General features: G+C 32.5%; 2 protein-coding genes across 3 annotated transcripts; both read right to left on the minus strand.

The window, feature by feature from the left end:
- Nucleotides 1-4,886: 4,886 nt before the first annotated feature.
- On the minus strand, nucleotides 4,887-11,160 carry LOC114385770. The gene is made up of 13 exons (XM_028345834.1): nucleotides 10,973-11,160; nucleotides 10,754-10,804; nucleotides 10,560-10,672; nucleotides 9,861-9,947; nucleotides 9,106-9,152; nucleotides 8,590-8,647; nucleotides 8,228-8,341; nucleotides 7,874-8,000; nucleotides 7,245-7,333; nucleotides 6,393-6,488; nucleotides 6,036-6,244; nucleotides 5,478-5,673; nucleotides 4,887-5,109 (listed from the first exon to the last, which is right to left on the minus strand). Exons 3-13 carry the CDS (start codon nucleotides 10,639-10,641, stop codon nucleotides 5,057-5,059), a joined length of 1,158 nt encoding a protein of 385 aa, XP_028201635.1. The 5' UTR covers nucleotides 10,642-10,672; nucleotides 10,754-10,804; nucleotides 10,973-11,160; the 3' UTR covers nucleotides 4,887-5,056.
- A 1,154-nt stretch (nucleotides 11,161-12,314) lies between these two features.
- LOC114386895 (vesicle-associated protein 1-3-like) lies at nucleotides 12,315-15,343 on the minus strand. Of its 2 annotated transcripts, none has more exons than XM_028346960.1 (8): nucleotides 15,112-15,343; nucleotides 14,971-15,044; nucleotides 14,689-14,770; nucleotides 14,466-14,581; nucleotides 14,233-14,361; nucleotides 13,803-13,997; nucleotides 13,062-13,139; nucleotides 12,315-12,639 (listed from the first exon to the last, which is right to left on the minus strand). In XM_028346960.1, the coding sequence occupies exons 1-8, from the start codon at nucleotides 15,158-15,160 to the stop codon at nucleotides 12,529-12,531; spliced, it is 834 nt and encodes a 277-aa protein (XP_028202761.1). In that variant the 5' UTR covers nucleotides 15,161-15,343; the 3' UTR covers nucleotides 12,315-12,528. The 2 variants fall into 2 exon arrangements, with proteins under 2 accessions (XP_028202761.1, XP_028202760.1); XM_028346959.1 differs by having other exon boundaries at nucleotides 12,315-12,642; nucleotides 15,112-15,340.
- Between the last annotated feature and the right edge of the window lie 969 nt (nucleotides 15,344-16,312).

The raw sequence follows: 16,312 nt of genomic DNA on the forward strand, positions 1-16,312 counted from the left end.
CTTTGCAAGTTTGCAAGAGATTTGTACTTGGGATTGTGTCGTGCGAAGGATGTTAGTGGTGCTTAGCAAGTTTCCAACTAAGACAGTGTGAAGGATTAATATAAGTTCTAATTTCTTCCCTGTACAAAAATACAAAATTATCAATATCAATTTAATTCCTTATGTTTTATTTTATTTTAAGTTTCTGTTTAGCGTATGAATGTTTGCTTAAAAGTTAAAACAACAACATTTAGGGATATTTGATATTTTCATCATCAACTAAGACTTCGACAAGACCATTTTTATATTTAAAGTGTATTTAAAATTAAAATTTAAAATAAGAATTCTAAAAACACGGTAGAATTTGTTTGATAATTTTATGTGCGAGAGAACAAAGAAAAAGGAGAGAACATGAGAAAGAAAAAAATGGGGGGGGGGGGGGGGGGGGGGGGGAGAGGAGAGAAAGGGTGACAAGAATTTTCATACCTGCAGGTACTCATTCGAATTCGTTTTAATTTTGATGAAGAATACCCCCACTTTGACCAAAGATGAGGATCCATATATATATATATGTCTATTGTCTTCCTAACATATGTTTATTATATTTCCCTTATTTACTTAATCTTTTGATGAGATTTGACCTTTTTTATTGTAATAGACTAAGTTTATGTTAAGAATCATTGCATTTTTATGTCATTCAATTTAATGATATTTAAAATCAGTTTTAGATTTTAAATTAGACAATAAATATGTGCAAATATATTGTTATAAATAATAATCATTTTAATTGAGCGGGAATAGAAATGAGATGGGCATACCCAACTTCAAAGAGGACAAAGATGGGTACACAAATTTATCTTCAATGGGTGGGGGACGATGTTAGGGAGTGGGCACAAGGAACGAATGACATATCAATTCTCATGGCACCCCATTATCATGTCTAAGAGGAAGAGAACCAAAAGAGAGTCAGAGGATTGGAAAAGAGATAGAGAAGAAAAAAGTAACTCTTGAAATATTTTTTTATTTATATTTTTTAAAAAACTACTTGATATATTTTATATTTTATAAAAAAATAAGATAATTGTTTTTTAAGGATTTTTTTTTAAAATATTTAATCCAAATTTTCCTCTCAACGCACTCAAAACGAGTTAGTGTTAGACCAAATACTAACACAATTAGCAGTATTAATGCCACGTAAATATCATGTAATGCACACCATATATTTGATAAAAAAAAAAAGCATTATTATAATTAAACACCTATGACACGAATTTTTACGGATAAAAAAATTATTACCTTGAATTTAACCAGGTTTTAAAATTAACTTAGGTGTTAAAATATTCGAACAATAAAAAAAATAGTTGTAATAATTTATATAAGTGGATCAACATGTTCTCCACCTCGCCCCCAAATTTGACAAAATAGTATTATCTTATAAGGTGGGATGTGGGAAGCTGTATAAAATTGAAAAGAAGAGAAATATATCAAGTTGCACAATAATATATATATAACTAAGCCGTCAAAAGTCGCATTCCTAAAATATCTAGTATTATTGGTAACAATCTCTCAATTTCCTCTTACGATTGTAAGAAAATGGATATATATATATATATATATATACTTAAAAAAAACTGAGTACGTATTTTGGCATTTCTTTGTAATAAAAAAAAAATTAAGTTTCGAATTTGGAAGCACATAATTAAAATCATGTCGCCGACTACAACCGCTCGTCTCACAATTTCACGACAAACTAGTCGTCATTTTAAAAGACACAGACGTACAATCTTAGAGACTTAAATATCTTTTCATTTATTTTAATCCATTGTTCAATTGCATGAGTCATACCAGTAACCTATGACTACATGTAATTTTCCCTAGATAAAAAATTGACATGTAATTTGTAAAAAAAAAACAAAAAAGAAAAACATTTTGTTTTAAATTTCTACATCTACAACTTTGATTATTAGATAACACGCAAATAGAATAAAGACAATTCTTAAAACTGTGAGGGCAAAAGAGTTTATTAAAACTATTAACAATGGATCCATCTACCTTAATAGCGTATGCATTTCACATCATGGCCGAGTATTAATGTTCAAGTGACATGTTAGGCAATTTCCTATTCTTGTGAATTCTTGTCGTATTTTTCACATTTGTTGCTTAGCGAAGCGATGACGCAATGTTATTAATGTATCTTCGTAGAAGCTAAATATAGATTATAACAAAACGAAGGTAGAGGTAAATATCTTATTAGATGTTTGAAGAATTATGTATCCAACATTTATTTAATGTTCGTATTCAGATTTGTGTCAGTGACCAGTTTATCCAACATTTTATTGAATTGTGCATAAGAGCGTAGTATGTTGATAGAATTACAGATAAGCCAAAGCAAGCCCAATCAAAATCTAAGAAAGTGACAAAAAGGAAGGACCACATGGCCGTAGTAGGAGACAAAAATTAAGAACCAATTCGGCAAATAAAAAAGAGAAAGTATGATTTTGAGTTGAGTCATAGAAGCACTAGCAACTTCATTTGGCAAAAGACATTACTCAGCTCTTCCGACTCTGCAATTAAAAATGATATGAATTGAACTTTTCAACCGATAAATATTATTATCCGAGAGAGAGAGAGAAAAAAAAAACCAAGGTAAGGTAATGCCTTGGAAGCAGAGAGTAATGCGGTGATGCTAACACAGATATGTTAATATACATATCCGTTTTATTGTGGCACAAGATGAACTTTTTTTTCCTTTACCAGAAAAAAAAAATTAAAATTACATATTTATACATTTTACTAGTAAGAAAACGTTTTTATATAAAAGTGAGAACAATAATCCAAATTATACAACTAAATATACATTATTAAATTTCATAACATAAATTTGAAAAACTAGCATCATAGTTTAATCTTAACCATTCATAATTAAATTTAATATTCAATAATATTTATTTCTATCACTCTTGTATAAAATAGAGCCCTCTCTGCTCATGATGGACCGTTTAATTAAGAGAAAAGAAATAAAGTAGATGAATGAAAAAAGACAAATATAAATAAGTAAGAAATAAGTAAACATTTAAAATATTTAGTTAAAGAAAAAAGAATATGAAAATTAAATAAAAAATAAAAAAATTATAATTCTACCTATTTACACTCCTTTTTTTATTCAATCAAACAACCGACAACTGTTTCTACTCTTTCTCCCTTATTTAGTTATTTTCATACTATCAAAGAAAGGAAATAGTTGATGAAACGGAGAACTACATAAAACCACTGGAAGAGAAACGGGTGGCGCACCACCTCCTGGATACGCAACTTTAATTTTATAAAAAAAAATCTTTAATCTTCATTCGTACAATAATTTCTTATATGACCTTTACAGATCATTATTATATACTACGGCTTGATACAATTATAACACGGTAAAAGTATAGATCAGACTAAAATACTCTTGCATGTAAAAGCATATTTTTAATTCCTAACACCAATTATTTTTACTAAAGATTTAAATTTATTTACACCTATCTCATAAATAACAAATATATAATAAGAACATTAAAAATAATTATAGAAATAAAAACTATTAGTTTTTTCGCGAAAGTCAAATTAAAATCAAGTATCTTTGATTTCTTTTTTCCCAACAAAGCATTCGCCTAGTTGCAATCAACCTGTACGAGCACGTGGTATGATGTCATCTATTCTAATCAAATTTAAATTCGTATATTTGTTGATTTTCTTCCCAGGTGGCATAAAGGGAGAATCTGCTTTTAGATATTTAAAAGACAAAAGATATGGATAAGTGTCTTGAATTCCCATCATAAGAGACAAAAATAAGTCCATGTCTACGGCCATCACGCATGGACATTAGACAGGATCATCAAATGCAATTATATTTGCTATTGAGCCTGACAATTTACCAATTGCCACACAAAAAGCATAATAACAAAAGTTTGAATGAAATACTCGAATTTTTATCGAATTGGGGCACCGGATTCTCCACTCGCATCGAACTTATCGATAGGTGAAGTGAACGTGGTGAATATTCATAGCATTGTAAATATGCTTCATGTTAAACATGAAATTGCACACAAAAACGTGCTATTACATTTACTACACTTGCTGAAAGACGATAAAACAAATCACAAGGTACTGTTCCTAAAGTGTGCTTAGCCCAACAAATGCGTGGCCTCCATTTTGGACAATTTTACCTTTTTTACTTAAAAAATTCTAAATTCAAATATACATAACTGAATTTTCAAATATACCTCACAAGTTCCCAATTTCTTCTACGTACCATAATGCGAGCGGGGGAGTTCTTTGCTGGTCCAAAATAAATTCAAAAGGAAAAACAACGATTTGACACCTGACTTAAATTTGGGAGTCTTACAAAATGAAGAGAGGCTCCAATTTAAACAGGAAATACCGAAATACGAAGTCGTAATGGATGGATAATCTACTCTTACATACGGCAATCATTATCTTTATGTCACCTGGCCCAAGCCAAACAAGAAATGGACTACGAGCAAACCGAAAAAGAGGAATCCTGATTGGCTATTTACTTTAGGATATGATTTTCAGAATCCTCAGAATACGAATACAAAATTTGTACTGTGACTGTGATCCTGAATAAATAACAGCAGATTATCTCGAGAAACAAACTGTTTTCAAGATTGCTTTCTGAAAATAATCGGAGATACAGATTCTGATTATCACCTGATCATATTGATAGACAAGCCCAAAACTCTCTTTTGACAGCTGATAACATCGTAAAATCTTAATGAACAATTACTAATATATTCTTATATTTAGAAACCTTGTAATTTCAAGAATGATGCAACTGTTATGCAATGGGCCTGACTTACAGGTATAAGTTCAGCATAGATAACACAAGAAAAAGTAATACTTGAGGATATAGAACTAACAATTTCTTCATTTCCATTCATTATATAATAGAAGTTTTCATGTACAAAGCAGATGACAGGATACACAATTTGAGTAAAATTTACTTTATAGCTAAATCCTAACGTCGTGTATTGATTACCTGTACCTTCACCTACCCAAAAAAATTACACCAAGGCTACTAAATAACAGGAACACTCCCATTTGGTTGCTGCATTGTTCCCAGTGGACTTCCTAAAAAAAACAGAACAAAAAATTCTTATTGACAACTAATTCCCATAATCGTCATCATGTAAATTAAAAAATAACAAAACAAAAACAGAAAAATGAGATTGAAAAACTACTAGTAAAACATGCTACGGCTTATCTAAATGCAATGAAAGTATCACTGCTAAATTTGTCTGCTTCATGTCAAAGTTTCTACTTCAAGACTACCACTCACATCACAGCACTAAAACACTGAATCCACTAGCAGTCATATAGTTAGAGGCACTCTTGATGACTACTGAATCTTCTTAATTTAGCATACACAATAAATGGCACATGCAGTTTAGTATAACACTAAAAATAAAAAAAGACAACTCCATAATAGATTAGCTTACCTGTGTTGCTCCCAAAAGAATAAGACGTTGGAAGAAAGTTGCTTCTAGTCAAACCACCATAAGTGGCTGCAGACCTAGAAACATTATCAAGAAATTGATTTGACAAGCCACTACTTGGCAGGCCTCCTGCCTTAAGCAAGCCAATTTCTGAGCTTTTTGCAAGAATATGATCAGATTTTTGAGCAGGCAATCGGCCCTATTTTTCAAAAACAAAAACAGAAATATTCAATGTTAGTTTCATTAGCATGGAACCAAGCTTTTCTTGGTGAGAAATTGGATTTGGGGTGGGTGATGGAAGGTATTTCCATCTTTAGCCTCAAAACAGAATGTCAGAGCCTGCCAGTATAGCGTAAAGCCTAATTCCTCATTAATTTCTTTTTCCAATAATCAAATGATTTAAAAAAAATTACCTGAGTATTGAACTTACAACATACTAAATTATGTCAGCCTGATATGTACATCTAGTATTGAATTACATTCAAAGCGCATAACTCAGGTCACAAGACCCAACCCATAATTTAAATAATCAATCTTAAATAAAAGTAAAGAATGTCATACCTCATGCACATTGTTCATTTGATCAAATGAAGGGTCCCTTGGAGATGAATCTTGCAACACAGCCATCTCTGCATGTGATGTCTTTGGACACACAACATCAGTACAACATTGACCATTTAAGTCCTGGAAGTAAAGATGACGAATTCTGGCACGCAGTCGATTGGTCCTTTGTGAATAATATATCTTCGTAGCAAGGGGTGCAGGAAAATCTAATTAAAAAAAAGTGTTGAACCAACACCAAGTTTAGAAATACTCAACTGAAAAATTAAAGGAAATAAATGTTTGAGGGAAGGGCTTCCATTTCACCAGTTACTAAAATTAAACAACTTTTAAAACTGAAACTTATTTTTTAAATACCATTCTTCATTATGCGTCGATGTTGCACAAGGACCTGTGCATGGTTTTTATGGTTAGGATCTCCACGTTGTGAAATAGTTCTTTCCAGCAAATTGCCTAAATGGAATACGGAAAGATAAGTAGGTTATTGATTTCATGGCCAGGTAACCAACCACCAAAGAGCTAACAGCATAATGCAGTAAAAGCAGTAGCAGAGTTGTTATTAACGTCAGACTAAAAAATTATAAAAAACAAGTGTTCACTATGCAACCTACATATAAAAGTTAACGAGAACACAATCGCAATTTTGCAAATAAAAAATGAAATTAAAGAAAGGACTAATTCCACTAATATCTTTTTATACAAAAAAGGATAAAAACCTTAAAAAAGAAAAGGATTAAAAAAAACACTTTGCAAAAGAACTTTTACATTTGAACACCATTTTCTTATTCGATGGATACATTTATTGGAGAATTCTAACTTTGAGCATACATGGAGATGAAGAATAGCTTGTATTCAATTTTAAATTTATGAATAGCAGAACTTGATTTAACTAACCCAATATTTATCTAATTGTAACTTTTGTGAAAATGAAATTTTAGCATTCATGTTACCTATTGAATTTTGATTGAAGTTTTGGCATTCAATATGCCTATGCTTGCGCACTAGAATGTTTTAAATACATGTCCATGTCCTAGTGCATTTATAGCAACGAAATATGATGGAACAAAGTCGATATTTTGTATTTTTACATCAAGAAAAACATTTATTATTCAAATGATAGTTCATTAGCCAAAATTTAGTGCAAGGAACTCATCATGGTAAGTCCTGCAAGATAAAATTATTTCAGCACGTGTATAATTGCACACTTACAAGTAATTCCATCTGTGAAACTCACAGTTTTTGTCTCTCCAGATTCTGTTCCATGGCTTTCTAATACAGGTAGAAGTATGTTTGCTATCCTACAATAAACATAATTGGGTATAAATTTAAGAGGGATGATGAAAAGCTACAAGAAGAAATGAGAATAAATATTGAATTTCAAACATAATCTTTAAACAAATATGTACATTAACCTCATAGATGGGGTTTTCTAGTTAGTAATTATTAATCAAGATTTAATATGACAATCAGGACAAGCCATACTAATTGTAGTTTATCCTGTTTCAGTTAAGAGGAGGTATGCTAGTCATATGGCAACCATTCACTTGATAATTGATTTAAAAATTATTATCTATGAAATTAGCATATAGTTTTCCATTTAATAATATAATAATTTCTAAGAGGGAGGAAAGAAATGGAGGTATCATGTTATATAAATGAGGAATTCAAATTCATTTCTATTGATCATGAATTTATGATTATATTTTCTGCTAGCAAAGGCACACAAAATCACAAGAACACTCCAAACATCAATATATTTTCTAGGCACAAAATCAACAACGATATCAAAATAACCATAAAACATATGTGTTCACATTGGATGAACCAAGAAAGCATACAATTTATGACGTTTTGTTGGAGGATGCATTACAGAAGCTGGGTGATCTCTATTTCCAGCATTAATTCCAGTACCATCCATCATAGATGCTGCATCTACACAACTTGAGTATCCTAAAGAAACTGGAGCTAAAATCGATCAAGTTATCAAATTGATTAACAAACCAATGGCTTAGGCTATGGCATAACAGACATTCATATCCAGAAAATAAAATCGATCAAGTTATCAAATTGACTGTGAAGTGTGAACTGAGTGTGTGACTATGAAGGATGGAAAAAATTAAATGGGCTAGGCTAAAGCCCTAACTTGCACAAGAAGCTCCAAACTGATTACTGAATTCGTATTTTAAGGATACTTGCAGAAGAAGCTCCTAACTTTTTCTTTTCCTTCCTAGGAGGTTTTCGATTCCCAGTGCTGCCATCAAGCTCCAACATAGTCTGTTCTGTGAGCTGTAATGACCTACAAAGTTCTGAAAAGAAGAGGGGGGATGGAAGGTTCAATATTAGTACCTTTAGAAACAAAAGGAGCCAAAAAACAAAAGCTGGTAGTAAACTAGCCAGCAAATGCAGATCAATGTGCAACTAACAGAATAATTTGAAAATTAACAGGATAATATAATGAGCATTCAATGCCACACGAGAACAACTGGTTGTCAAACCTCAAATATCATACAAAAAATACCAGAAAGTTTTACTACAAATAGAAAAGCCACCAAACCTGCATGAGCAGCAAATTGACTGTCCTTGATTGGCTTCTTGCAAGTGTTGCAGCATACCTCGAAAAGGATACCAAACAATCAGTTAAAATGAATTGCTTTAGATTAAACATTTTAAGAAGCCACTGCCTGCAGATGAAGATATTTATAAGTTATAGCATCCAAATGAATTCCACAATTTAGAATATTGATATAAAATACATAAACTGTTTCCAAACTGTGTCATGTGAGCTACTGTGTGGTGTGTGCCATTCTGATAAATATGCCAGTAAGAAAGCAATAATTATTCAGTAAAGAAGGGAGCAACAATTACTAAACTATAGGAAGCAATAACAACAGGCAATAAATATTATTCCACAAAATATCCAGTAACATTATAGAGGACATTTAATTCATGTGAGCCCTCAATACCAATAAAGAAACCACATGAAAGGTTCAAGCAAGGCACTTGAGAACATACACACAAATACTAGTCCACTAGCACACAAGAAAAAGTAGAAACAAGAGGCAAACCTTACCAGCTGCAAGGCATCAGTCATGGGGCTCTCACCATAGACATGCATATCTGTGATATAAGATATGTGAAGCAGCATTTTAAAAATCCCCAAAAGAAAATGAAGATTGTATCCAGACAAAAAAACTGGAAAAGGAACACAAATAAGAATTATAATCATGAAATTCAAATAATGTAATAATAGAAATGTAGACCCAAAAAACAAAAATCCTGAAAACTAAACATGCTCGTTCAACCATTATACAGAGTACCACATTGACTAAGCACTCCCCCCCCCCAAAAAAAAAGAAAAGATTTACATTTAGGCACCTTAAGGATATACTTCTCAATAAGCACTTATAAGATACAAAAAGAGAAGGTAAAACAACATAAGTTGTCCCCACAAGTTAAAATTAGCTTATACATAAGCTAATTTGTAGAAGATCAGAGGTCTTTCATTTAGCTTCTCCAAAAGCTTATTTTAACTTGTGCATAAGCTAATTTTGACTTATGAGAGAAGCTTACTTCACTTTACCTTCTTATTTTCTTCTTCTATAAGTGCTTATTGAGAAGTTTTTCCAAACAGAGCCTTATTCATTTTCAGCATGTGACAATCAGCACCTTCATTCTTCTATAAATTGAAAATGAGTAAAAACACATTAAACTAAATAAATTATGAAAATCATAAACTACTACGGAGTATCTAGTAAGTAAGGAATATCCACACATTGTATTAAAAAAAGGCCGATTCACCAAGTAAAAAAAAGAAAATCAGACAACCTTCTTCCTGAAGCAAATTTGTTTCATCTGCCTCACGTAGTTCTCTACAAATATACTCAGCAGCCAACTTCTCACGGGCAAAGTCATCTTCCAAGCCATGCATGAAAAAATGATGTTCAATCAGAAATTGGAAATGAAAACAAAACTCATAAATTAAAGAATTTAATAGGCATGCATGAAAAAATGATCTTCCAACCTTCATTGTCAGCATAATCAATCAATCAGAAATCATGGTAAGATAGTTATTATTATCAAAGTAAAAGAAATAACTGAAATTGACCATGCATAACAGTTTGTGATTAGATAATTAGTTAATAATATAAAAAAATTTTACATTGTCAACGCACATATCATCTATGACAATTATATAAAGGGGATATCATGTTATTTTGTACACATTTTTAAGACATTTTTACCCTTCAACTGATTTTTTTCTCCACTTACTTATCCTTTAACTAAGTAATTTCTGCAAACTACTATCAATTATTATTTTCTTTCTTCTTCTTCTTTTAAATTCTCGTTTATCTTTACATTGCACTGGTTTATTCTAAATCAAAAACAACTACTTATTGTGAAGTACTGTATATATTATTTTTATATTATAATAATGATATATAATATATAATAACCTAAATCCAGCAAACAATGTCAGGCAGTATGAGTAAGAAATTCTAAAAGGTAGGGTCTCCATGTACCTACCTGCTACAGTGTGAGAGAAAGTCTCAGCAGCGAGAAGCCTGGCCATGACTTCCATTCTCCCACTTCCCGGGGAACATACCATCGAGAGGCAAAAGCAATGCACCTGCAACAATCTACGAGCAACACAGAAAAAATTGACGCGACAGAGCAAATGAATCGGGTTGATAGCAAGCGGATAAGATCGAGAGGCTTACCTCGAATCCGAAATGAGAAATGGCGGAATCGGCAAGAGAGCGATGAAAAACCTAAAAAAGAGGGGAGGAAATTAGGGAATCGGAATGAAATTGGGGAGTAGAGAGGATCAGAGAGCAATGCCAGTGAAGAAGAGTAAGCAGAAGGTACGGGCAAGGTCGGCAATGGCAGAAGAGAAACCCTAGAAGACGGAGTAGAAGGAAAAGGAGAGGAGGATTTACCTTTTTTTTGTGGAAGGGAAGGAAAGAATCTGTGTTTCTCTCTCTTCTCTTCTCTTCTCTCCAGTGGAGTGGAGGGAGAAGCAGAAGAGGGAGAAGGCAAAAATAGAATAAAGAGGTTTGAAGAAGCGAGTAATTCTGTTTGTTCGGCTGTGCGAATGCGTTTTGTTTTGCTTAATGCCTTCTATTCTGCACCATATACTGTAACTGTACTGTACCTGTCACTTGCTTTTTATTTTATTATACTCATTTGTCCACGCCATGCCTTTGCCTTCACCCTCCCTCGTTTCAGGTGAATTTGTTTAAACTAAAAAAAATAACTTTATTTCTTAAAATAAATAAAAAATTATTTTTTAACAGAAATAATTTAAACAAACATATTTAAAAAAATAAAAATTACCTATTTTATTAAAATAAATATTTATTTCAATAAACAAATTTATCTTAAATAAACACTACTTACAAAATTAAAAGATGTTAATGTACGTTAGTTGTTTGTACCATTATTAAATGTATTCAAAAATTGAATTTAAAATTAATTAAAATATTATAGTGTAATTATTTTTAAAATATTATTTCATTAGAAATTATCATATAATTAAAAATGATTGAATTTTATAGTAATATCTAAAAATCATATCTAAAATCGTTTGTAATTAACTCACGGTGAAAATTCTTTACATTTAAGTTTTAACGTTGTACCAAAAGTAACTTTGACAAAAATGTGTTTACCTTGTGCATGAATACATGGTAAAAACTATTTTTAGTTTGTTTTACAAAAAGAAAACACAAGGAAACATTTATATTGGAGCAAATGTAACTTTGATTACAGGCCTTCTGTGACTGAAAGCAAAGAATTATTTAAATAAGTTAAATTGTGTTTTAGATTGAATCCTTCATACTTATTTGCTGATGTGTAAAATATATTTTTACTAAGGACAAACTTACCTTATATGGTAGTAATGGTGAACTTAAGTTCGAACGTCGTAATCAAAAGACTAACGACAATTTCAAAATAATCCAATTTTGCAATAAACTAAACATTATTTGATTATATTCAACAGTTTGAAAGAAGGATGTTCAATTACCCGCAAGAAGTAGAATTCAAAGAGCAAATAGTTCCCAAAGTCAAGAGATTAACAGATAGAAAAACCTAGAGTTATGATTTCAATCATGCAATGTAATTCTCCAATTTCTTATTTCAATTGATTATTCTCTCATTGTTAACCTTATCTTTAAATAGTTAGTAGGTTCTTAATTTAATTTCTATTTGGTCATTTAGGTTTCGAATTGGTTTTAAATGGTTTTAAGGGTACATGTTTCAAGTCAATTAAGAGGTCTATCATTTTGGCTCCAAATATCAGTTGGCTGCATATTATGATTCTCTTCTTAATAGATGTAGTTGATTTTACAAGCAATTCAGAAAGGAAGGTTCCAACGTATCACATATTAACATTCGTCGAGTGTAACCATAAGAATTAACAACGAATTGTCCTCTATCGAATCATTAAGGAGAACACCATGATTTTGGAACATCTGTGACTATACTCAATTCCCCCTTATGGATGAATATAATATCCGACTGCCATACTGACAATCGAAACCACACAGACAAACAGTAACGGGAATCCCTCCTGAGCTCTTTTCATCTTAATTTTCTTCTTCAACATCTCCTAATATAGAAAGTGAAAAACGGGTGTCAAATATTGAATATGATCATTCAGCAACTAAAAGTTAACAATAACTTCAAACATAGTTGAATTTCTTTCAGGCAACTAAGAGAGATGAAGCATTCCACAGAAACCTCTTCTAATTTGCACTGCCAATCAATATCACAATAGCATCAACTAAATAACTATTTTTAAATATAATATACCATAATTAAATTGTTTAAGAGAGGAAAATTAAATTCTATTGTCCATTGAAAGGGAGTGATAATTTGCTAGTTCCTGTAGTTCTATTGCGTTTACAAGCGAGAATTTGTGTTGGAAAGAGTTCTGGGGATGAAAAGTGGCTACTGAACATGAAAAAATGGAATTCATGGAGTTTTTATATTTTATTACGATGGACATGCCAATGAAAAAGTACCTACCAACTCTTGCTTCAGCAAATCTTTTTCTCGGATGTTCCTGCGCCTCTCTTCATTCAACTTCATGATGGTTCCTTCAGCCTGCAAAGATAATAATTAATGGTTGATTGCTTTCATCTTTGAAGGTTTAAAAATACTAAAAAGGTCAAATTGTATTCCAAGAACTGATTTAATGGATTGGACCTTCGAGTAAGATAGCAACATCTTTGTGAAGCAAAATGCTACAGAGTAAACATTTTACAACCTTAAGCACTTGACAATATGCAATCACGAATACTATGGAGGGAAAAGCCATTTTAACTTTAAGGATATACTAGTCTTGTTTAGATAAACTTATCCGTATAAATTCTTAGGAATAGGATAAACTTTTCCATAATAGAGGTGTTAGAGTTGGCATCAACAATTCAACGCCACCTTTCGGTTCACTATGAAGTTTGAATTAAAAAAACAAGGTCTTATACCAGCCTTTTGAAGAAAAATAAATTAAACAAAATCCTAAGTTATTACATAATAGATAGCTTGAACATAATTTTCCCCAATTCAATTTCACCATCAATTCCCCTTAAAGCTCGTAGTACAATTTAAGTTCAAATATTTTGGCACTGGGAGCAAACCTTGAGAGAGTATTAATATTATATTCATGTTAAACTATAACTAACTAACCAACCAACGGTTAACGAAACTTAAAATCAAAGTTACCTTGAGATAACTGCTAACCTAAGTTAAGAAGCATTGATGACTAACCTCTCTTAGCTTTGCATCCATTATACTCAACCTTGACTTCAATTCCTCGGAATCCTTAGTAGCAAAACTCAAATTCACAGCATCATTTACTTGCTTCATGTCCCCCACCTTCTCAACACTCCTTGTACTTGGAAAAGTTCCCTTATCAGCTCCATCCTCCTCCATATCCTGAGCTGCTTCCATACCTTTTTCAGCCTAAGAAAAGGAGAAACAGCGTCATAGAGCAATGCTCCTAATTCACGAGAAATTATTATATGGTTCAAGACAACATATTCAGATGACGACATATAATCAAGTTTTATTAACTCCTTATAAATAGAAAAAAACTCAATTACGTGTCATGTGAAAATTAGTTCGGATGATATGTGGTGATCCTAAATCATGTAATAATTTCTCGATCCAAAAGGATATAAAAGTGGTGGAAGCTCACTGTAAGGGAGGGAAGCATTTGACTGGGTGGATCCTGCTTGAGATCTCCATTTACAGGGGAAGAAGGTGAGTTAATGAGGACCACCCTTAGCTTCTTCTCATCAACAAGCCTTCCACTATCTTTGACAAACTGAGTGAAAGTGAAAACGGAAGGAATTAATTCAACTTAGCCACATCACAAATTAACAAGATAAGCCTAACATAAACAAATTATTATAAATTAACATGACAGACCAGGTCAGAGGAGATTTCATCCTCGGTTGTTCCTTTTGGGACAACCGCGCTTTGAACGAGGAACTTGTCTTTGCAGTGCAGATCAGGTGGGGCTGTGCGCTGAGCCTGCATAGTAACTACCTCCAGCCAAAGGGACAAGACAAACACAAGAACAACAACGTTAGTTACTAACACTTTAACAGTAATAGGTGATGTGAATTCAAAATCAAACAACAACGTTTACCGGTGAAATCACATGTTCCGTGTGGCTTGACGATGCCGACAGTTGGTCTGACGCAGTATTTCTTGGGCGACGTGGTTTTGACCTGAATTATGGAATCATGAGATGTGGATTTTGATGAGAAAGAAGTTAGCAGAGTTTTTTTTTTTTATAATTTATAGTTGTTTGTTAGTTTTTTGTTGGCAGAGGATCGAGTCTAGGACCTTTCTCCCTTAACCATTCAACCCACCTTATATTCAGCAAAGTTAGGAGAGTGAATGAGGTGGGAGAGGCGAAGGAAGGAACCTTGAAGGCGACATGGTGAGAAGAGTTGTTGTTGATGAGATGAACCAAGCAGGAACTCTGTTTCTTCAATTCAACTGGGATAGGAATGAGGAATGAAAATGAGTAGAAAGAAAGTGGAGAGTGAAATGAAAACTAACTTACAGGTAAAAGTGAGCTGAGGGGGATCAATTTGGAGAAGCTCCGTGGCCATGTTGTCAACAATAATGCAGGATCAGAGACAGTGTGTGTTAGGAACTATGAGTGAACGAATGGGAAAATGAGACTATGAGAGAGAGAAAAGAGGGCATTGGATTGGTGCTGGTGGCGTTGGTTACGTGAGGAAGGAGGGTGTGAGGGTGTGAGACTGCGACCCACTGCTTGTAAACTTACCATCCTTTCTTGTCCTGTCTCCGCGCCCAACTTCTCACTATTTCCTTCTTCTTTTTTTTCTTCCTTTTTTCAAATTTTCAATTTTCTCATTTCTACAAGTTATGCCCTTTAACTTTTTGCTTTTGTAAACTAAGGAGAATATATATATTTAATTTACGCTTATAAAAACTATCCACACTTGTGCAAGTGTAGTGATATCATGGGGAAGGATCTATTGAAAGGTGAAAGTGAAGTCCACTCTCATGGATTTATAATAAGAATAAGGGATCTTTATTAATTTAACCGCCATCTGATACGATACACTTGACCAAGCTAGCCATATTATATTTGTGATTCCCAGGCAAACAAAACTTTTTTAGAGGTTTGGTGTTTTATCCAAACAGAAACATTTGTCATTAGTAAAAGAGTAATTATGATGGTCATCCAATGTATGTTTGGAAATATCCACTAATTTCATAATTAGATGGTCACCATGGAAACATCTTTCAATTCTCCAACTCCCCACACCTACACAAGAATCCTCGATCTTATACGAATAAACTAACCATTTAGTTTCTTTCCACATTGGAAGGACTTTGCAATGCCGTTCTGTCCGAACCAAGAATATTTTGTTTTACTAAACTTGCCTTAAATGAAAATTAAGGTGGCCAGCTCTAATACAAATACTCCACCATATAAGTAAATCTACACCATAACAATTAATGGGCACTTGTGTAAAACATGCAATATTGTTTACTCGTTATGTGCTTATAGTCGCAAGGTTGATTTTTTTAACGATATTTTCCTATTTAATAAGTATTTTTGTAAGGTAATGTTTGACACATGGTTTGTTTATATTATCCTCATTTTCAACTCAAGTGTCTTTAACAGACCGAATTATTTAAATATTTTAATTAAGGGTTTAGATTTCGTTAAGTTTTTACTGTCTTGTATTCTTCTTAAAACTCTTCGTTTTTATGTTTCATTTCTTGTT

This window comes from Glycine soja, chromosome 15 (assembly GCF_004193775.1).
Source record: "Glycine soja cultivar W05 chromosome 15, ASM419377v2, whole genome shotgun sequence".
NCBI lineage: Eukaryota > Viridiplantae > Streptophyta > Magnoliopsida > Fabales > Fabaceae > Glycine > Glycine soja.

What these genes read in the sequence shown, in the direction of transcription:
- LOC114385770 (XM_028345834.1), bottom strand. Translation starts at nt 10,641, where the DNA reads ATGGTATGTTCCCCGGGAAGTGGGAGAATGGAAGTCATGGCCAGGCTT. An exon ending in AAATTTGCTTCAGGAAGAAG is followed by an intron (nt 9,153 to 9,860) that starts GTTGTCTGATTT and finishes CTTATATCACAG; the next exon opens with ATATGCATGTCTATGGTGAG. An exon ending in AAATGAACAATGTGCATGAG is followed by an intron (nt 5,674 to 6,035) that starts GTATGACATTCT and finishes TTTGAAAAATAG; the next exon opens with GGCCGATTGCCTGCTCAAAA.
- LOC114386895 (XM_028346959.1), bottom strand. Translation starts at nt 15,160, where the DNA reads ATGGCCACGGAGCTTCTCCAAATTGATCCCCCTCAGCTCACTTTTACC. An exon ending in CTCACCATGTCGCCTTCAAG is followed by an intron (nt 14,771 to 14,970) that starts GTTCCTTCCTTC and finishes TCCATAATTCAG; the next exon opens with GTCAAAACCACGTCGCCCAA. An exon ending in ATGAAATCTCCTCTGACCTG is followed by an intron (nt 14,362 to 14,465) that starts GTCTGTCATGTT and finishes ACTTTCACTCAG; the next exon opens with TTTGTCAAAGATAGTGGAAG.